This window comes from Poecilia reticulata, chromosome 18, assembly GCF_904066995.2.
Source record: "Poecilia reticulata chromosome 18, P_reticulata-male-v2, whole genome shotgun sequence".
Classification (NCBI taxonomy): domain Eukaryota; kingdom Metazoa; phylum Chordata; class Actinopteri; order Cyprinodontiformes; family Poeciliidae; genus Poecilia; species Poecilia reticulata.
The window spans coordinates 26,334,752-26,352,149 of NC_088847.1; the positions used below are offsets into that span (position 1 = coordinate 26,334,752).

General features: G+C 43.0%; 1 protein-coding gene and 1 long non-coding RNA gene across 2 annotated transcripts in view; one reads left to right on the top strand and one right to left on the bottom strand.

The window, feature by feature from the left end:
- LOC145548920 (uncharacterized) overlaps window positions 1–17,398 on the bottom strand; it is a 47,140-nt gene that overhangs the window by 13,119 nt on the left and 16,623 nt on the right. The gene's annotated exons all lie outside the window — the stretch shown is intronic.
- Window positions 71–15,747, top strand: cfi (complement factor I). Its single transcript, XM_008436184.3, has 17 exons — window positions 71–1,027; window positions 2,077–2,255; window positions 3,774–3,927; window positions 4,017–4,080; window positions 4,166–4,325; window positions 4,398–4,585; window positions 5,246–5,350; window positions 5,419–5,541; window positions 6,344–6,388; window positions 6,484–6,504; window positions 7,694–7,836; window positions 8,275–8,378; window positions 13,640–13,744; window positions 13,822–13,997; window positions 15,156–15,257; window positions 15,328–15,476; window positions 15,545–15,747. Exons 1-17 carry the CDS (start codon window positions 974–976, stop codon window positions 15,611–15,613), a joined length of 1,941 nt encoding a protein of 646 aa, XP_008434406.2. The 5' UTR covers window positions 71–973; the 3' UTR covers window positions 15,614–15,747.

Sequence of the window (17,398 nt, forward strand, 5' to 3'; positions counted from 1 at the left end):
ACCTCTGGTTGTTCCACATTTGATCAAATAAACATGATTCTGTTGTTGGTTGTTTTCTAGGAGTTGACTCAGCTTCCACTAAGTCACAGGTGTCAAACTCAAGGCCCGGGGGCCAAATCTGGCCCGCCGTAGCTTTTTATGTGGCCCTCTGGACTCCAAATTACATCAATAAGTCCTTCCAGTTTTTCACAAATCTGCAAAAATCACACAAAATCAACAAATTTCCAAATTTTTTCCCCTGATTTTACTGCAAATTTTCTCAAAATTGCTCAAAAACATTGAATCCGTAACTGATACAGCGAGTGATAAAGAGTCACATTTAACATTATATTAGCGTAAATACTGCAAAATAACAATTACAAATATTTCTTAATATTCACCACAAAATCTGTCATTTTGATTGCAAAAATAAACACTAAAATAATCACAAATCCCAGAGGAACAGCTATTTATTGATATTTTAACAGTTTTATTGGTTTTATCAATAGATTCTGGTGCAACCGGCCCTTTAAGAACATTCAGATTTTTGATTCGGCCCAAAATAAAAATGAGTTTGACACCACTGCACTAAGTCCTAATGAAGTTTCTGTGACATATTTTGGTAAAAAACACTTTTAGCCAAAACAGAAATCCACGATTCCGCGCCTGATTAGCATCCAGCTAGTTAGCATCCAGCTAGTTAGCACCCAGCTAGTTAGCATCCAGCTAACTGTAAACAAAGCAGCTCTGAAACTTCAGAAACTCCCGGATAGAATCATCGGACGGGTTTAAACGTTTGGGCAGAAACTATTTGCTCCCTGCTGACGGGAATGAGGGTCTCCCACTCCCTCATCCTGTCAGGCGGATCAATCATGTGTTCACAGTGACGGGAGCAGCTAATGATTGATGGTGACACCAGGAGCCAGCCTCAGATTTTCAACAGATTTGAATCCGAGCAGGAACCAGCAGCTGCTGGATCCTCGGAACCATCAGGATGAGACCAGACTCCTTCCTCCTGCTGTTTCTCCTCATCTTTGGCTGTCAGGCGGTGAGTTGGGCGGATTTATTCCCGTTCAGGTCAGACAGAATAATTATAAAATTACCCAAAATTACAGATTAAATGTTTTAGAAGCTTCACGTCTCCACAGAGATTTTTTACGAAAATGGGTGAGACAAAAAAAGAGCTTCATTTGTCCTGAGTGCTAAATATTAATGATCAACCTTTAAAATTTGATCAAATCTATAATTTCATGCCAGAAAACTTTGATACAGTGAATTATGTAGGTATTCACATCCGCTTTGCCACATTAATGCCAAAAACTTGATATATCTTGTTTGATTTTATTTTGTTACAATCAACTTAAAGTTGTGCACAAATGTGGAAAGGAATAAAAATGATAAATATCCTGAACTTCCTGTCGCTCTGGCTGTATGTTTAGGGTCGTTGAGTTGCCGTGAGGTGAACTTTGACCCCAACCTCAGGTCCTCTGCAGACTCAGAGGTTTAATTACAGGTTTTGTCCTTTAATAGACCCATTAATTCATCTGACCGCAGCACAATGTGACCATGTTTCACTGAGGGAATGACGGGTTCAGATCAGTAGTGGTCACACTTATGCTAATGCGCTAATCCGCTAAGAGTGGAGCCAGTTCTTTGTTAGCATGTTGTCGTTTTTGCTAACTTTGTACATTTCATCTGTGTTGAAGTTTATGTAAATTTTTAAGGAACAAATCTGCTGCAGATCAAAGTTTTTTTCAAAGCCTCAACTTAAACTATTCAGTTTGTAGCTAAAAAAATCCCAGCAAATCATAAATTTTGAAAACAACCAACACAAAATCAGTTACTTATGTGGACGTTTTGTTTTATATTATATACTGATTAACGACTTAATATTGGAAAAAAAAACTGCTCCAGATTCAATATTTTTCACAACCTAAGAATATTTATTTAGTTTATCAGGATATCTATGAAATGTTGCTAATAATGCGTCTAAGCTGCTTTTAAAAAGAATCAAATATCATCTGCGTAATGCTTAACGTTTAGCTTCTGTGCTAAGCTATTGGGATGTGTTGGTTTGTGAATCTGTGTAATCTTTAGAGTAATCCATCAGACTCAGAGCAGCCAAAGGCCATAGAGCAGCAGCCCGAACAGATCCAACAGAAACAGCAGTTTCCAAAACCAAAACCAACCCCGGTGGCCACAACGCCTGCCCCAAAAACCACCAAAGCCCCCGACACGGACGAGTTCCTGGGTCCACAGGAATGTCTGGACAAAAAGTAAGTTAGAGAGTCACCAAAAGTTTCTGTAATCTACTAACAAAGGTCTCGATCAATAGTTCATCAGGCTTTCTGGGTTTATGGGAATGAAACTATTGGCAAATAGGCTGATAGGCTAATTGTGGAGGGAAATGTTTTGCTAAGTACAGTAGCGCTTTTGAAAACTTTCAAAAAAATTAGCTCACTTAGCTTCTACAGTAAAGAGTTTAAAACATATTTAAACTGCGATTTCTTACCACAGAGTTGGCAAAACACTGCAAAACTGAAACCAAAAATGAAAAATCTGTTCATCTTTCTGAATCACAAACAATACAAATGATGCCCTATGGGGGGGCGATATAACATGTTTTACTGACACATGATTGGTTTTAGCGCTTTAACATTAGCTTCTGCTAAATACCATGTTGGTATAGTGCTTAGCATTAGCAGGACTAATGTTTATATGTTTTAGGGTTAGCACAGCTAACTTTTTAGCTATCAGAGAGCCCACCACTGGTCTAGCTTAATGGCTAACACCACTGGTCTAGCATAATGGCTAACACCACTGGTCTAGCATAATGGCTAACACCACTGGTATAGCATAATAGCTAACACCACTGGTCTAGCATAATGGCTAACACCACTGGTCTAGCATAATGGCTAACACCACTGGTCTAGCATAATGGCTAACACCACTGGTATAGTATAATGGCTGACACCACTGGTCTAGCATAATGGCTAACACCACTGGTGTAGTATAATGGCTGACACTACTGGTCTAGCTTAATGGCTAACACCACTGGTCTAGCATAATGGCTAACACCACTGGTCTTGCATAATGGCTGACACCACTGGTCTAGCTTAATGGCTAACACCACTGGTCTAGCATAATGGCTAACACCACTGGTCTAGCATAATGGCTAACACCACTGGTCTAGCATAATAGCTAACACCACTGGTCTAGCATAATGGCTAACACCACTGGTCTAGCATAATGGCTAACACCACTGGTCTAGCATAATGGCTAACACCACTGGTATAGTATAATGGCTGACACCACTGGTCTAGCATAATGGCTAACACCACTGGTGTAGTATAATGGCTGACACTACTGGTCTAGCTTAATGGCTAACACCACTGGTCTAGCATAATGGCTAACACCACTGGTCTAGCAAAATGGCTGACACCACTTGTCTAGCATAATGTCTAACACCACTTGTCTAGCATAATGTCTAACACCACTGGTCTAGCAAAATGGCTGACACCACTGGTCTTGCATAATGGCTGACACCACTGGTCTAGCATAATGGCTAACACCACTTGTCTAGCATAATGGCTAACACCACTGGTCTAGCATAATGGCTAACACCACTGGTCTTGCATAATGGCTAACACCACTGGTCTAGCATAATGGCTAACACCACTGGTCTTGCATAATGGCTGACACCACTGGTCTAGCATAATGGCTAACAGGCCGTTCAGCCAGAGAAATGTTTGCTAGTAGCCTCAGGTTGCTAACAGGAAGCTGATGTTCCTCAGGTTGACTCGAGCGTCGTGTGGCCTGGTGTTTTGCCCTCCGTGGCAGCGGTGCGTTGAAGGTCAGTGTACCTGCAAACTTCCCTACCTGTGTCCCACTGAGGGCGTGGAACCGGTCTGTGGGCAGAACCACAGGACCTTCACGTCGTACTGTCAGGTAAAACCAGACGGAGCTCGTTCTTTACAGCTCGTTTGAAGACTCGATAAGAGACTCTTTGCTTTAAGAAATGCCGATTTGTTTCCCAGGCAATGGCTTCCTCATGCCGGACCAAGAAGCCCGTAATGTCCCACTTTGGAAAAGTCTGCACAGGTTCTGCTTCACAGATACATTTACAGCCTTACCTCGGTTGGTTTTCATGCTAATCAATGATATTTTCTTTATTTTGTGACCACAGTGAACATTCCCAAGTTCAAGAGCTTCCTGGACAAAGACACGGGACTGATCAGGATCTTCCTTCCTAACGCCACCGGAGGAGGAGAGAACCTACTGTTGTGCCAGCAGGACTGGGACATGGCAGCCGCTAATGTGGCCTGCCGGGAGCACAAACACCCACAGTGAGGAGATTCATCTACATTTACATCCATGAAGGCACAGCAAGCTAACCAAACCATCATTTAATGTGACAGAGGGGCAGCGTCTGCAGACTCTGTGGACCACAGCTCCCTGACGCCCAACACAGATCTCCCCAGCCGCTGCGTCAGCGTCCACTGCCAGGGCTACGAAATGTCTCTGGCCGAGTGTGAAATCTACGACAAGATGGCGGCTGACGGCGGGATGGTGGCTGCAGCGACCTGCTATAAGGAAACACCTGAAGGTCAGTCTGAGGTCAAAAACACCTGGAAGCTGCCTTACAGAGAAGCTTCTCAAAGAATCGCCTTGCCTCGCTCAAACGGTGTTTCTTCTTCTTCAGGAGTTAACCTGTGGCTCAACTCAGAGTTTAACTGGTCTTGCTATAAACAACAGTAATCATAAAATGCTGCTAGCTCACTTCACAAAGCGGAAGTCCTCCAGTCCACTAGGGGGAGTCTGGAGTCAGTAATAATACCTGCATAAATGTTCTGCTGTTGTAAAAAACCAAGTTTGAAACATATTTCCTGTCTTCTTGTAATTTTCTTTGTCTTCTTTGCTAAAAACCTGGTTCCTTATGATTTGGTGGCCGACTCCCCCTGGTGGCCTGGAGGACTTCCATTTTGTGGAGCAAATTTGCAGCATTTTCCTTTTGTATTTTTTTGTGTGTTTTGAAGTTTGCGGTGTGTTTGCGCCGTCGGCCAAACACACCGCAACGTTTGTGCTGCTGGTGAAATCTTCAGTCAGACGTTGGTCACTTTCAGGCTCCCACATATTTTACCTGAAGTGCTGAAAAAAGTCCTGAAATGCGATAAAATCTGCAATCCTGTCAAATTACTCGTAATATTTAGGTGAAGGTTTGATGCGATGTTGCCGCCTCCGTCTCCTGTTTGTGTTTCTGCTGCAGAATGCGGCGGCTTCACCTGCGCAAACCAGAAATGCGTCTTCCGCAACCAGACATGCGACGGAGTGGACGACTGCGGCGACCGCAGCGATGAGATGTGCTGCAAAAGTAAAACCCAAACACACAGATGAAGGCACAAACGTGCAGAGGTTTTCCCTGAGCGGCGTGTTTCTCAGGCTGCAGGAACGGAGGTTTCCGCTGCAGCTCCGGCGTCTGTCTGCACAGAAACGCAGTCGGCGACCAGCTGATCGACTGCCTGGACGGAGCCGACGAAGCTCAGAAACGAGTGGAAGCTTCCAGTAAGACGACAGATCAGATAAAGAGCTGAAACAAAAGTTACATCTGAAGTTGTTCTGAAGTTAAAGCTTTGGACCCTCTCAGGGTCTGAACTGGACCCTCTGCAGGGTCTGAACTGGACCCTCTCAGGGTCTGAACTGGACCCTCTCAGGGTCTGAACTGGACCCTCTGCAGGGTCTGAACTGGACCCTCTCAGGGTCTGAACTGGACCCTCTCAGGGTCTAAACTGGACCCTCTGCAGGGTCTGAACTGGACCCTCTCAGGGTCTGAACTGGACCCTCTGCAGGGTCTAAACTGGACCCTCTCAGGGTCTAAACTGGACCCTCTCAGGGTCTGAACTGGACCCTCTGCAGGGTCTAAACTGGACCCTCTGCAGGGTCTGAACTGGACCCTCTGCAGGGTCTAAACTGGACCCTCTCAGGGTCTGAACTGGACCCTCTGAGGGTCTGAACTGGACCCTCTGCAGGGTCTGAACTGGACCCTCTGCAGGGTCTGAACTGGACCCTCTCAGGGTCTAAACTGGACCCTCTCAGGGTCTGAACTGGACCCTCTCAGGGTCTGAACTGGACCCTCTGCAGGGTCTGAACTGGACCCTCTGCAGGGTCTGAACTGGACCCTCTCAGGGTCTAAACTGGACCCTCTGCAGGGTCTGAACTGGACCCTCTGCAGGGTCTGAACTGGACCCTCTGAGGGTCTGGACCCTCTCAGGGTCTAAACTGGACCCTCTCAGGGTCTGAACTCAGGGTCCAGTTCAGGTTTGCCTCTGACAGCAGCTTCATATCTAAACGTTTCTGTTTCCTGCAGCCTCAGCAGCTCCAGATAACTTGAACTCGGCACCAAACCCCTCAGGTAACAACTGTGTTTATTTACTCAGTTTTTAGTAAATCTGGACGTTTTTTAAACGGTAGAAATCAGACTTCATGTCTTCATGTCTTGTATTCCAGAGTACGTCTCTCGTAAAAACGGTAGGTGACCCTCAGCTGGTTCTCACCCTGCAGGTAGGAAACTTTATCCCCCGTCTGAGTGAAAAGCCAACAAAAGGTTTTCTGTAAAAGTCATAAATAAATCTGCATGTCCAGACTAAATGTTTTAACGTGAAGGCGTTCAGACGGAACTAAAAACACTTAAAACACTGAACATGTTGCAGCCGAGACACTTTATTAATGTAAATAAATCCAAAAATCTGTTTTATAATCACATTTAAAACACAAATTCTTTATGTTTACCCGTTAAAAAGATTCAAAATCAATCATTTCTCATATAAAATAAAGAAATGAAACATAAATTTATAACTTATATTTAACAACTATTAACATAAATAATCCTAAAAATATTTTACAGACTTATTGAAAGTGTGAGGAAAATAAAAATGAATAAAACTTGTATGAACTGAGTCTGTGGTGCTGATTCTGACTTCAGCTGGTTTTACCTTTATTTATATTCTTTTACACACTTTTCTGTCTTCTACGTTCAGAAAATTTATAAAAATATTTGTAAAAAAATCCTAAAAAGACCAAAAGAAAATTTGTTTTGTGACCAAATTAAGGTTTTTCTCTGACCTTAAACCCGAGTTTGGATTTAAAAAATGAGTTTCTGTGACGTTATTAACAGAAACGGTTCCTCCGCCTGCAGCAGAAAGAGTTCATATCACTGTGAGCTTGATGAAAAACTAAGTACACCCTCCAAGAAAGAATTAAGTACACCCTCTAACGCTGAACGTCACAGTTAGCAGGAGCTAATGCTAAAGCGCTAACTTTATACCTGCCCTCTAAACACTGCAGTCCTTAATTACCAAACTAATTTTGACTTAATTTGCATGTTATATGAAACATTATATCGTATTTATCTTTATATTTGTTCTGCCTGTGTTTTATTTTGTTCCTTTTTTGTTTCTTGTTTGAAATAAACAAGAAAAGGAGGAAAAGGAAGCCAGAATCTGAGGAAAGGAAATGGAAATGCTCCGTAAACAGACTTCAAAATAAGAGCATGAATATAAACGCCTAACCGCTTAAAGAGTTCCTACAAACCAAAACTTAAACACAGACGTCAAACTTTACTCAACTAGTGAGTTATTATTCCATAAATGTTAATTTAGGTCATGATAAATGTTTGTTTGTTTGTTTGTTTTTGTTTGTTTGTTTGTTTGTTTTCCAGAAACCAGAGCCAACAGGAAACACCTGGAGGCCCAGCTGTCCTGTGGGATTCCCAACAAGGACTTGGTGGACGACACGGAGCCGGAGAACCGAGGAAGAACGAGCCGGAGGAAGAGGGTGGTGGGAGGAATCCCGGCCAATCCGGTCAGCCACAGCCCGGGTTGCCAGATCCAAACACGCACAACTGGCAACCCGCTTGTAAACAGGAGGAAGTTATACAGAATAAAACGACGCAGCAGAAATTAAATAGTGGAATATAAAGCATTTATATTCATTGATTTATTTTAAATAACTTGTCAGCGATGATGAAAGTTGTTCAATAATTTAAATCACTGCAGGTTTGAGCTAAAAACCTCGAATGAGGAAACATTTTCTGATGCTTTTTCCTTCTGCTAACAGTTATTGAGCCGCAGTATTGATACTTTATTCACTTATCAATTATTACTCAATATCGCTGCTATCAAAATATTTTAAAAAAATGAGTATTTCTGTCACGTGAAGTGAGATTTTTAGAGGTCATTCATGGCCGCCTTTACTCTGAAGAGCTGAAGGTAACCTGGCGATTCCTCTTCCTGCCTGCAGACTCAGATCCAGTGGCAGGTGGCGCTAGAGGAGAACCGCAGGATCGACTGTGGAGGAGCTTACATCGGCGGCTGCTGGGTCCTCACCGCCGCTCACTGCGTCAGGTACGACCCGGTGACTGAGTGAATGTGACTGAGTGAAAGAGACAGAGTGAAAGTGACTGAGTGAAAGAAAGTGACTGAGTGAAAGAAAGTGACTGAGTGAAAGAGACTGAGTGAAAGTGACTGAGTGAAAGTGACTGAGTGAAAGTGACTGAGTGAAAGAGACTGAGTGAAAGTGACTGAGTGAAAGAGACAGAGTGAAAGTGACTGAATGAAAGAGACTGAGTGAAAGTGACTGAGTGAAAGTGACTGAGTGAAAGTGACTGAGTGAAAGAGACAGAGTGAAAGTGACTGAATGAAAGAGACTGAGTGAAAGTGACTGAGTGAAAGTGACTGAGTGAAAGTGACTGAGTGAAAGTGACTGAGTGAAAGTGACTGAGTGAAAGAGACTGAAAGTGACAGAGTGAAAGTGACTGAGTGAAATGACTGAGTGAAAGTGACTGAGTGAAAGTGACTGAGTGAAAGAGACTGAGTGAAAGAGACTGAGTGAAAGTGACTGAGTGAAAGTGACTGAGTGAAAGTGACTGAGTGAAAGTGACTGAGTGAAAGAGACTGAGTGAAAGTGACTGAGTGAAAGAGACTGAGTGAAAGTGACTGAGTGAAAGTGACTGAGTGAAATGACTGAGTGAAAGTGACTGAGTGAAAGTGACTGAGTGAAAGTGACTGAATGAAAGAGACTGAGTGAAAGTGACTGAGTGAAAGTGACTGAGTGAAAGTGACTGAGTGAAAGTGACTGAGTGAAAGAGACAGAGTGAAAGTGACTGAATGAAAGAGACTGAGTGAAAGAGACTGAATGAAAGAGACTGAGTGAAAGTGACTGAGTGAAAGTGACTGAGTGAAAGTGACAGAGTGAAAGTGACTGAGTAACTGTAACTGAGTGAAAGTGACTGAGTGAAAGAGACTGAGTGAAAGTGACTGAGTGAAAGAGACTGAATGAAAGAGACTGAGTGAAAGTGACTGAGTGAAAGTGACTGAGTGAAAGTGACAGAGTGAAAGTGACTGAGTGAAAGAGACTGAGTGAAAGTGACTGAGTGAAAGTGACTGAGTGAAAGTGACAGAGTGAAAGTGACTGAGTGAAAGAGACTGAGTGAAAGTGACTGAATGAAAGAGACAGAGTGAAAGTGACTGAGTGAATGTGACTGAATGAAAGAGACAGAGTGAAAGTGACTGAGTAACTGTAACTGAGTGAAAGTGACTGAGTGAAAGTGACTGAGTGAAAGAGACTGAGTGAAAGAGACTGAGTGAAAGTGACTGAGTGAAAGTGACTGAGTGAAAGTGACAGAGTGAAAGTGACTGAGTGAAAGAGACTGAGTGAAAGTGACTGAATGAAAGGGACAGAGTGAAAGAGAGAGAGTGAAAGTGACTGAATGAAAGAGACTGAGTGAAAGTGACTGAGTAACTGTAACTGAGTGAAAGTGACTGAATGAAAGAGACTGAGTGAAAGAGACTGAATGAAAGAGACTGAGTGAAAGAGACTGAATGAAAGAGACTGAGTGAAAGTGACTGAGTGAAAGTGACTGAGTGAAAGTGACAGAGTGAAAGTGACTGAGTAACTGTAACTGAGTGAAAGTGACAGAGTGAAAGTGACTGAGTGAAAGAGACTGAGTGAAAGAGACTGAATGAAAGAGACTGAGTGAAAGTGACTGAGTGAAAGTGACTGAGTGAAAGTGACAGAGTGAAAGTGACTGAGTGAAAGTGACTGAGTGAAAGTGACTGAGTGAAAGAGACTGAGTGAAAGAGACAGAGTGAAAGGGACAGAGTGAAAGAGACTGAGTGAAAGTGACTGAGTGAATGTGACTGAATGAAAGAGACAGAGTGAAAGAGACTGAGTGAAAGTGACAGAGTGAAAGTGACTGAGTGAAAGAGACTGAGTGAAAGTGACTGAGTAACTGTAACTGAGTGAAAGTGACTGAGTGAAAGTGACTGAGTGAAAGAGACAGAGTGAAAGTGACTGAGTGAAAGAGACTGAGTGAAAGTGACTGAGTGAAAGTGACTGAGTGAAAGTGACAGAGTGAAAGTGACTGAGTGAAAGAGACTGAGTGAAAGTGACTGAGTGAAAGTGACTGAGTGAAAGTGACAGAGTGAAAGTGACTGAGTGAAAGAGACTGAGTGAAAGTGACTGAATGAAAGAGACAGAGTGAAAGTGACTGAGTAACTGTAACTGAGTGAAAGTGACTGAGTGAAAGTGACTGAGTGAAAGTGACTGAGTGAAAGTGACTGAGTGAAAGTGACTGAGTGAAAGAGACTGAGTGAAAGTGACTGAATGAAAGAGACTGAGTGAAAGTGACTGAGTGAAAGTGACTGAGTGAAAGTGACAGAGTGAAAGTGACTGAGTGAAAGAGACTGAGTGAAAGTGACTGAATGAAAGAGACTGAGTGAAAGTGACTGAGTGAAAGTGACTGAGTGAAAGTGACAGAGTGAAAGTGACTGAGTGAAAGAGACTGAGTGAAAGTGACTGAGTGAAAGAGACTGAGTGAAAGTGACTGAATGAAAGAGACAGAGTGAAAGTGACTGAGTGAATGTGACTGAATGAAAGAGACAGAGTGAAAGTGACTGAGTAACTGTAACTGAGTGAAAGTGACTGAGTGAAAGTGACTGAGTGAAAGAGACTGAGTGAAAGAGACTGAGTGAAAGTGACTGAGTGAAAGTGACTGAGTGAAAGTGACAGAGTGAAAGTGACTGAGTGAAAGAGACTGAGTGAAAGTGACTGAGTGAAAGAGACTGAGTGAAAGTGACTGAGTGAAAGAGACTGAGTGAAAGTGACTGAGTGAAAGTGACTGAGTGAAAGTGACTGAGTGAAAGTGACTGAGTGAAAGAGACAGAGTGAAAGTGACTGAATGAAAGAGACTGAGTGAAAGAGACTGAATGAAAGAGACTGAGTGAAAGTGACTGAGTGAAAGTGACTGAGTGAAAGTGACAGAGTGAAAGTGACTGAGTAACTGTAACTGAGTGAAAGTGACTGAGTGAAAGAGACTGAGTGAAAGTGACTGAGTGAAAGAGACTGAATGAAAGAGACTGAGTGAAAGTGACTGAGTGAAAGTGACTGAGTGAAAGTGACTGAGTGAAAGTGACTGAGTGAAAGAGACTGAGTGAAAGTGACTGAGTGAAAGTGACTGAGTGAAAGTGACAGAGTGAAAGTGACTGAGTGAAAGAGACTGAGTGAAAGTGACTGAATGAAAGAGACAGAGTGAAAGTGACTGAGTGAATGTGACTGAATGAAAGAGACAGAGTGAAAGTGACTGAGTAACTGTAACTGAGTGAAAGTGACTGAGTGAAAGTGACTGAGTGAAAGAGACTGAGTGAAAGAGACTGAGTGAAAGTGACTGAGTGAAAGTGACTGAGTGAAAGTGACAGAGTGAAAGTGACTGAGTGAAAGAGACTGAGTGAAAGTGACTGAATGAAAGAGACTGAGTGAAAGAGACTGAGTGAAAGTGACTGAATGAAAGAGACTGAGTGAAAGTGACTGAGTGAAAGTGACAGAGTGAAAGTGACTGAGTAACTGTAACTGAGTGAAAGTGACTGAGTGAAAGTGACAGAGTGAAAGTGACTGAGTAACTGTAACTGAGTGAAAGTGACTGAATGAAAGAGACTGAGTGAAAGAGACAGAGTGAAAGTGACTGAATGAAAGAGACTGAGTGAAAGAGACTGAATGAAAGAGACTGAGTGAAAGTGACTGAGTGAAAGTGACTGAGTGAAAGTGACAGAGTGAAAGTGACTGAGTAACTGTAACTGAGTGAAAGTGACAGAGTGAAAGTGACTGAGTGAAAGAGACTGAGTGAAAGAGACTGAATGAAAGAGACTGAGTGAAAGTGACTGAGTGAAAGTGACTGAGTGAAAGTGACAGAGTGAAAGTGACTGAGTGAAAGAGACAGAGTGAAAGTGACTGAGTGAAAGTGACTGAGTGAAAGTGACAGAGTGAAAGAGACTGAGTGAAAGAGACTGAGTGAAAGTGACTGAATGAAAGAGACAGAGTGAAAGTGACTGAGTAACTGTAACTGAGTGAAAGTGACTGAGTGAAAGTGACTGAGTGAAAGAGACTGAGTGAAAGAGACTGAGTGAAAGTGACTGAGTGAAAGTGACTGAGTGAAAGTGACAGAGTGAAAGTGACTGAGTGAAAGAGACTGAGTGAAAGTGACTGAATGAAAGAGACTGAGTGAAAGTGACTGAGTGAAAGTGACTGAGTGAAAGTGACAGAGTGAAAGTGACTGAGTGAAAGTGACTGAGTGAAAGTGACTGAGTGAAAGAGACTGAGTGAAAGTGACTGAATGAAAGAGACAGAGTGAAAGTGACTGAGTGAATGTGACTGAATGAAAGAGACAGAGTGAAAGTGACTGAGTAACTGTAACTGAGTGAAAGTGACTGAGTGAAAGTGACTGAGTGAAAGAGACTGAGTGAAAGAGACTGAGTGAAAGTGACTGAGTGAAAGTGACTGAGTGAAAGTGACAGAGTGAAAGTGACTGAGTGAAAGAGACTGAGTGAAAGTGACTGAATGAAAGAGACTGAGTGAAAGTGACTGAGTGACTGTAACTGAGTGAAAGTGACTGAGTGAAAGAGACTGAGTGAAAGTGACTGAGTAACTGTAACTGAGTGAAAGTGACAGAGTGAAAGTGACTGAGTGAAAGAGACAGAGTGAAAGTGACTGAATGAAAGAGACTGAGTGAAAGAGACTGAGTGAAAGTGACTGAGTAACTGTAACTGAGTGAAAGTGACTGAGTGAAAGAGACTGAGTGAAAGTGACTGAGTGAAAGAGACTGAGTGAAAGTGACTGAGTGAAAGAGACTGAGTGAAAGTGACTGAGTGAAAGAGACTGAGTGAAAGTGACAGAGTGAAAGTGACTGAGTGAAAGAGACTGAGTGAAAGTGACTGAGTAACTGTAACTGAGTGAAAGAGACTGAGTGAAAGTGACTGAGTGAAAGTGGCCCAGAAGCTCCAGAACGGGTCGTTGGAATACGGCGGCATTCGGATGTAACCCGGCTGCAGGCGAACGCTCATTCATTTGGCTCAGACACGGAGGAAAAGCTCAACACGGAGGGTTGTTATTGTAGCTGAACATGCAGGAGAATCGCCTGGACAGAGCAGCTTTTAATGCCACGGCATTGGTTTTCCTTAGAATGACACAGTGAAAAACACCTGATCAACTTTATGCTCACAAACAACAGCTTCAACAGCTCCCGTGAAATGACTGAGTGAAATGACTGAGGGAAATGACTGAAAGTGACAGAGTGAAAGTGACTGAGTGACTAACTGGTTCATTCCCCCAACAGGCCGAATCCTTCTGCGTTCAAAGTTAAATTTTCTCTCTGGAAGAAATTTCGGCCTCAGGGAACGACGGACATCGTTCCTGTGACGGACATCCGCATCCACCCGAAGTACGAACCCGCCTGATCGCTGATTATCGATTATAAATCAGTCACACAGGAAGCTAAGACTCCCAGTCTCCCTGCAGCTACGTGCCGTCGACGTATGAGAACGACATCGCGCTGGTGCAGCTGGAGAAGCTGCCGTTCTCGGATAAATGCCTGGAGGACAACCCGGCCGTCCGGGCCGTCTGCGTCCCCTGGACCACCCAGCTGTTCCCGCCCAACCACACCTGCAGCATCTCCGGGTGGGGGCGGACCGCAGGTACGGCGCCGCGAGCACCTGAGACCATCACCACATCGGTTCGGCTCAGAAACACTGAGGAGGATTAAATATGAAATGTTTTTAGGTGAAGAGGGATTGAGCAGTTCTCACTTTCTACCAGTTGGTGGCAGCACTGCCCCATTATGGTGTTTACCAGCATAAAACAGTAGAACAGTGGTGTCAAACTCATTTTTATTTTGGGCCGAATCAAAAATCTGAATGTTCTTAAAGGGCCGGTTGCCCCAGAATCTATTGATGAAACCAATAAAACTGTTAAAATATCAATAAATAGCTGTTCCTCCAGGATTTGTGATTATTTTAGTGTTTATTTTTGCAATCAAAATGACAGATTTTGTGGTGAATATTAAGAAATATTTGTAATTGTTATTTTACAGTATTTACGCTAATATAATGTTAAATGTGACTCTTTATCACTCGCTGTATCAGTTACGGATTTAATGTTTTTGACCAATTTTGAGAAAATTTGCAGTAAAATCAGGGGAAAAAATGTGGAAATTTGTTGATTTTGTGTGATTTTTGCAGATTTGTGAAAAACTGGAAGGACTTATTGATGTAATTTGGAGTCCAGAGGGCCACATAAAAAGCTACGGCGGGCCAGATTTGGCCCCCGGGCCTTGAGTTTGACACCTGTGCAGTAGAAGATGAAGAGGATCCAATCAATAAAATATCACTTTATTGGGCCTGAATGTGGGTTTATGCAAATTATTAGAATAAAATGATGCTGAACTTAGTCGTTTGAATATTTGAGGATTTTTTTTCAGACATTTGAAAAGAGAGAAAAGTGGGAAAATGAAACAGATAAAAATAAGTTTTTGTTTTAAGTTGCAGTTTTTAAAAAAATAAATCTTTTCACTGGCAGCTACGTGAATCAATGGAGGTGAAGATATTTGTAAAAAATAACTAGATTATTTAGGTTGATGTGCAGCATTAAGTTTTATGTTGAAATGACTTTTTAATCCAAGATAATCTCAGACATAATCTGGTCTTTAGTGAACTTTTAAACTGAATCTACTCAGTTTTTAGATTGTTTTGACCTCCGCTGGTTGTTTTCTACCCGTAATGAATCCCTGTAATCCGGGCTGTTCGGGTCCATGAGCCCGTTAACATGTGTCTCGTTAAGATGATGTTTCTGCGCAGACGGCCGGTCGGCTCAGGTTCTGCTCTGGGCCAACGTGTCGCTCATCTCCGGCTGCGAATCCTCCTACAAGCATCGCTTCAAACCGGGGATGATGTGCGCAGGTGAGTGCGTCCGCGGCGCCCGAGCCGATCCGCCGGGTCGACGGCCTGAACCCGGTCCGTCTGTGTGCAGGTGACCTGGAGGGACACGTGGACTCGTGTCAGGGCGACAGCGGCGGCCCGCTGGTCTGCCAGGACGAACTGGGGGTTTCCTACCTGTGGGGCATCGTGAGCTGGGGGGAGCGGTGCGGCCATCAGGGCTTCCCAGGGGTTTACACACAGGTACAACTGGTTCTACTCCCAGTTCAAGCTCTAAAAAGACCCAGTTAACTGGTTTCTCTTCTCGGCAGGTCGCTCATTACTTTGAGTGGATCCGGCTTCACACCGGCTGGCCTGCAGTCACCAGATTCAACTCCTGAAGAAACAGACTAGTTTGAACTCTTTTCTCACCTTCATGTGATCTCAACCTTCACCTGGTACTGAAAACAGAAAACATTGTTCTGCTTTGCTGTTCAATAAAGTAAATAAAAAGGTCCTGAGACAAAAAGCTGGATTTTTACTGGCAAGTTGAACCTTATTTTAATGTTTGGTGATCCACAAAACATTTGACGCGTTTTTGTTCTTTCATTCGAGTCTCTGCTGATCAGAAAAACAGCCGTTTTCTGGCTAAGTTCATGTTTTATGGTGTCTGGAAAATTAGCCATTTAGAAATCCTAAAATCCTGCCAATAGCATGTTTACTACGACTGAGCTACTTCATTCAACACTTTAAATTCATCTTTTACGTCAAAGTTAGCTAAAATGCTACGGTTATTTAAAACCCTGTCGATAGCATGTCCACCATTATTGATCTACTTCATTAAGTTGATTACCGTATTTTCCGCACTATAAGGCGCACCTGAAAAAACCTTCAACTTCCTCAAAAGCCGACAGTGCGCCTTGTAGTACGGAAAATACGGTAACTTAAATCTATTCTCATTAGCTAAAACGCTAATGTTAGCATGAAGGCTATATGTTGACTAACATCTCCTATGCAAACAGCTACATTTAGCTAGAACGCTAATGTTATCTAAAATGTTTTTATTTATCGGATTTTAATTAAATCTTTTCTGTTGAACATAAACACCCAGAATTTCTTCAGTTTCTCTTTAAATCAGAAAGCTACTCCTGCCAGAACACGAAGGGCGTCAACAGAGGGAAGCTGCTTTCCCAGCTTTATTCGCTTTATTTACCAAACAAGAGCAAAACTAAACGTCTTTTATTGAAAGAGAAACGTAGAAAGTGCCAACATGCTGCTCTGGGATCACCAGGAGCTTCTGGATGGAGCTCCTCGGCCTCCGCAGGTCGTCACATGGAAACAAACGGATCGGCTTAATGGAAACCCGCAACGGGTCAGGTTACCGTCGCCATGGCAACAGAGGAAAAGGACGGTAAGCTAGCGCGTCACCTTAGCTAGCTCGTTGTTGTATCTGCTCAGGGCAGGAACTGACAAATTTACTCTGAAGCTCCAAGCATCCAACTCCCAGGGAACAAAATAAATCTAATCAAATTAAAAACCCTGACATGCGACGGGCGGCGTTAAACTTTCATGTAGCTTGACGGTTACGTTAGCGCACTGAGCTAGCTCTACGTGATTTTCTTGGCTGCGACGCGACGAGGCAGGAAGCAGCAGCGGACCGACCGGCCTGGCGAGGAGGTAGTAGCCGAAGAAGAGCATGCTGGTGGCGCAGGAGATGGAGAAGGTGACGGGCTCCGTGACGGAGCCACACTGAGGGAGGCTGCCGGGCACAAGGACCGATGCTGCTGCAGCACAAACTTCATCCCAATAAATGATCATGTTGCTTTGAGACCGTTTTCAACCGATACCTCGATAATAATGTATGTTCGTCCTGTCAGATATCAATTAACTTCAGTTTCAATATCCAAAATAACACACAATAAACTGTAATGTTGTTGTTTTGAGATCATTTTGAACTAACATAATGGTATTAATGGAATAATAATGCATAAATAATACATGAATGTTAATTAATATCCTTACTAAATAAATTTAAATTTAAACCAAAGCTGAAGACTTTAGTCATTTTGGTAGAAAGAGAGAAAACGATAAATCCTGTAAATGGACTGATGTGGTTTTAATTGATAGTGTGATTAATTGATTTAATACGTGAGGCAGGCGAGGCGGCTCACCAGGTGAGGTGGGCG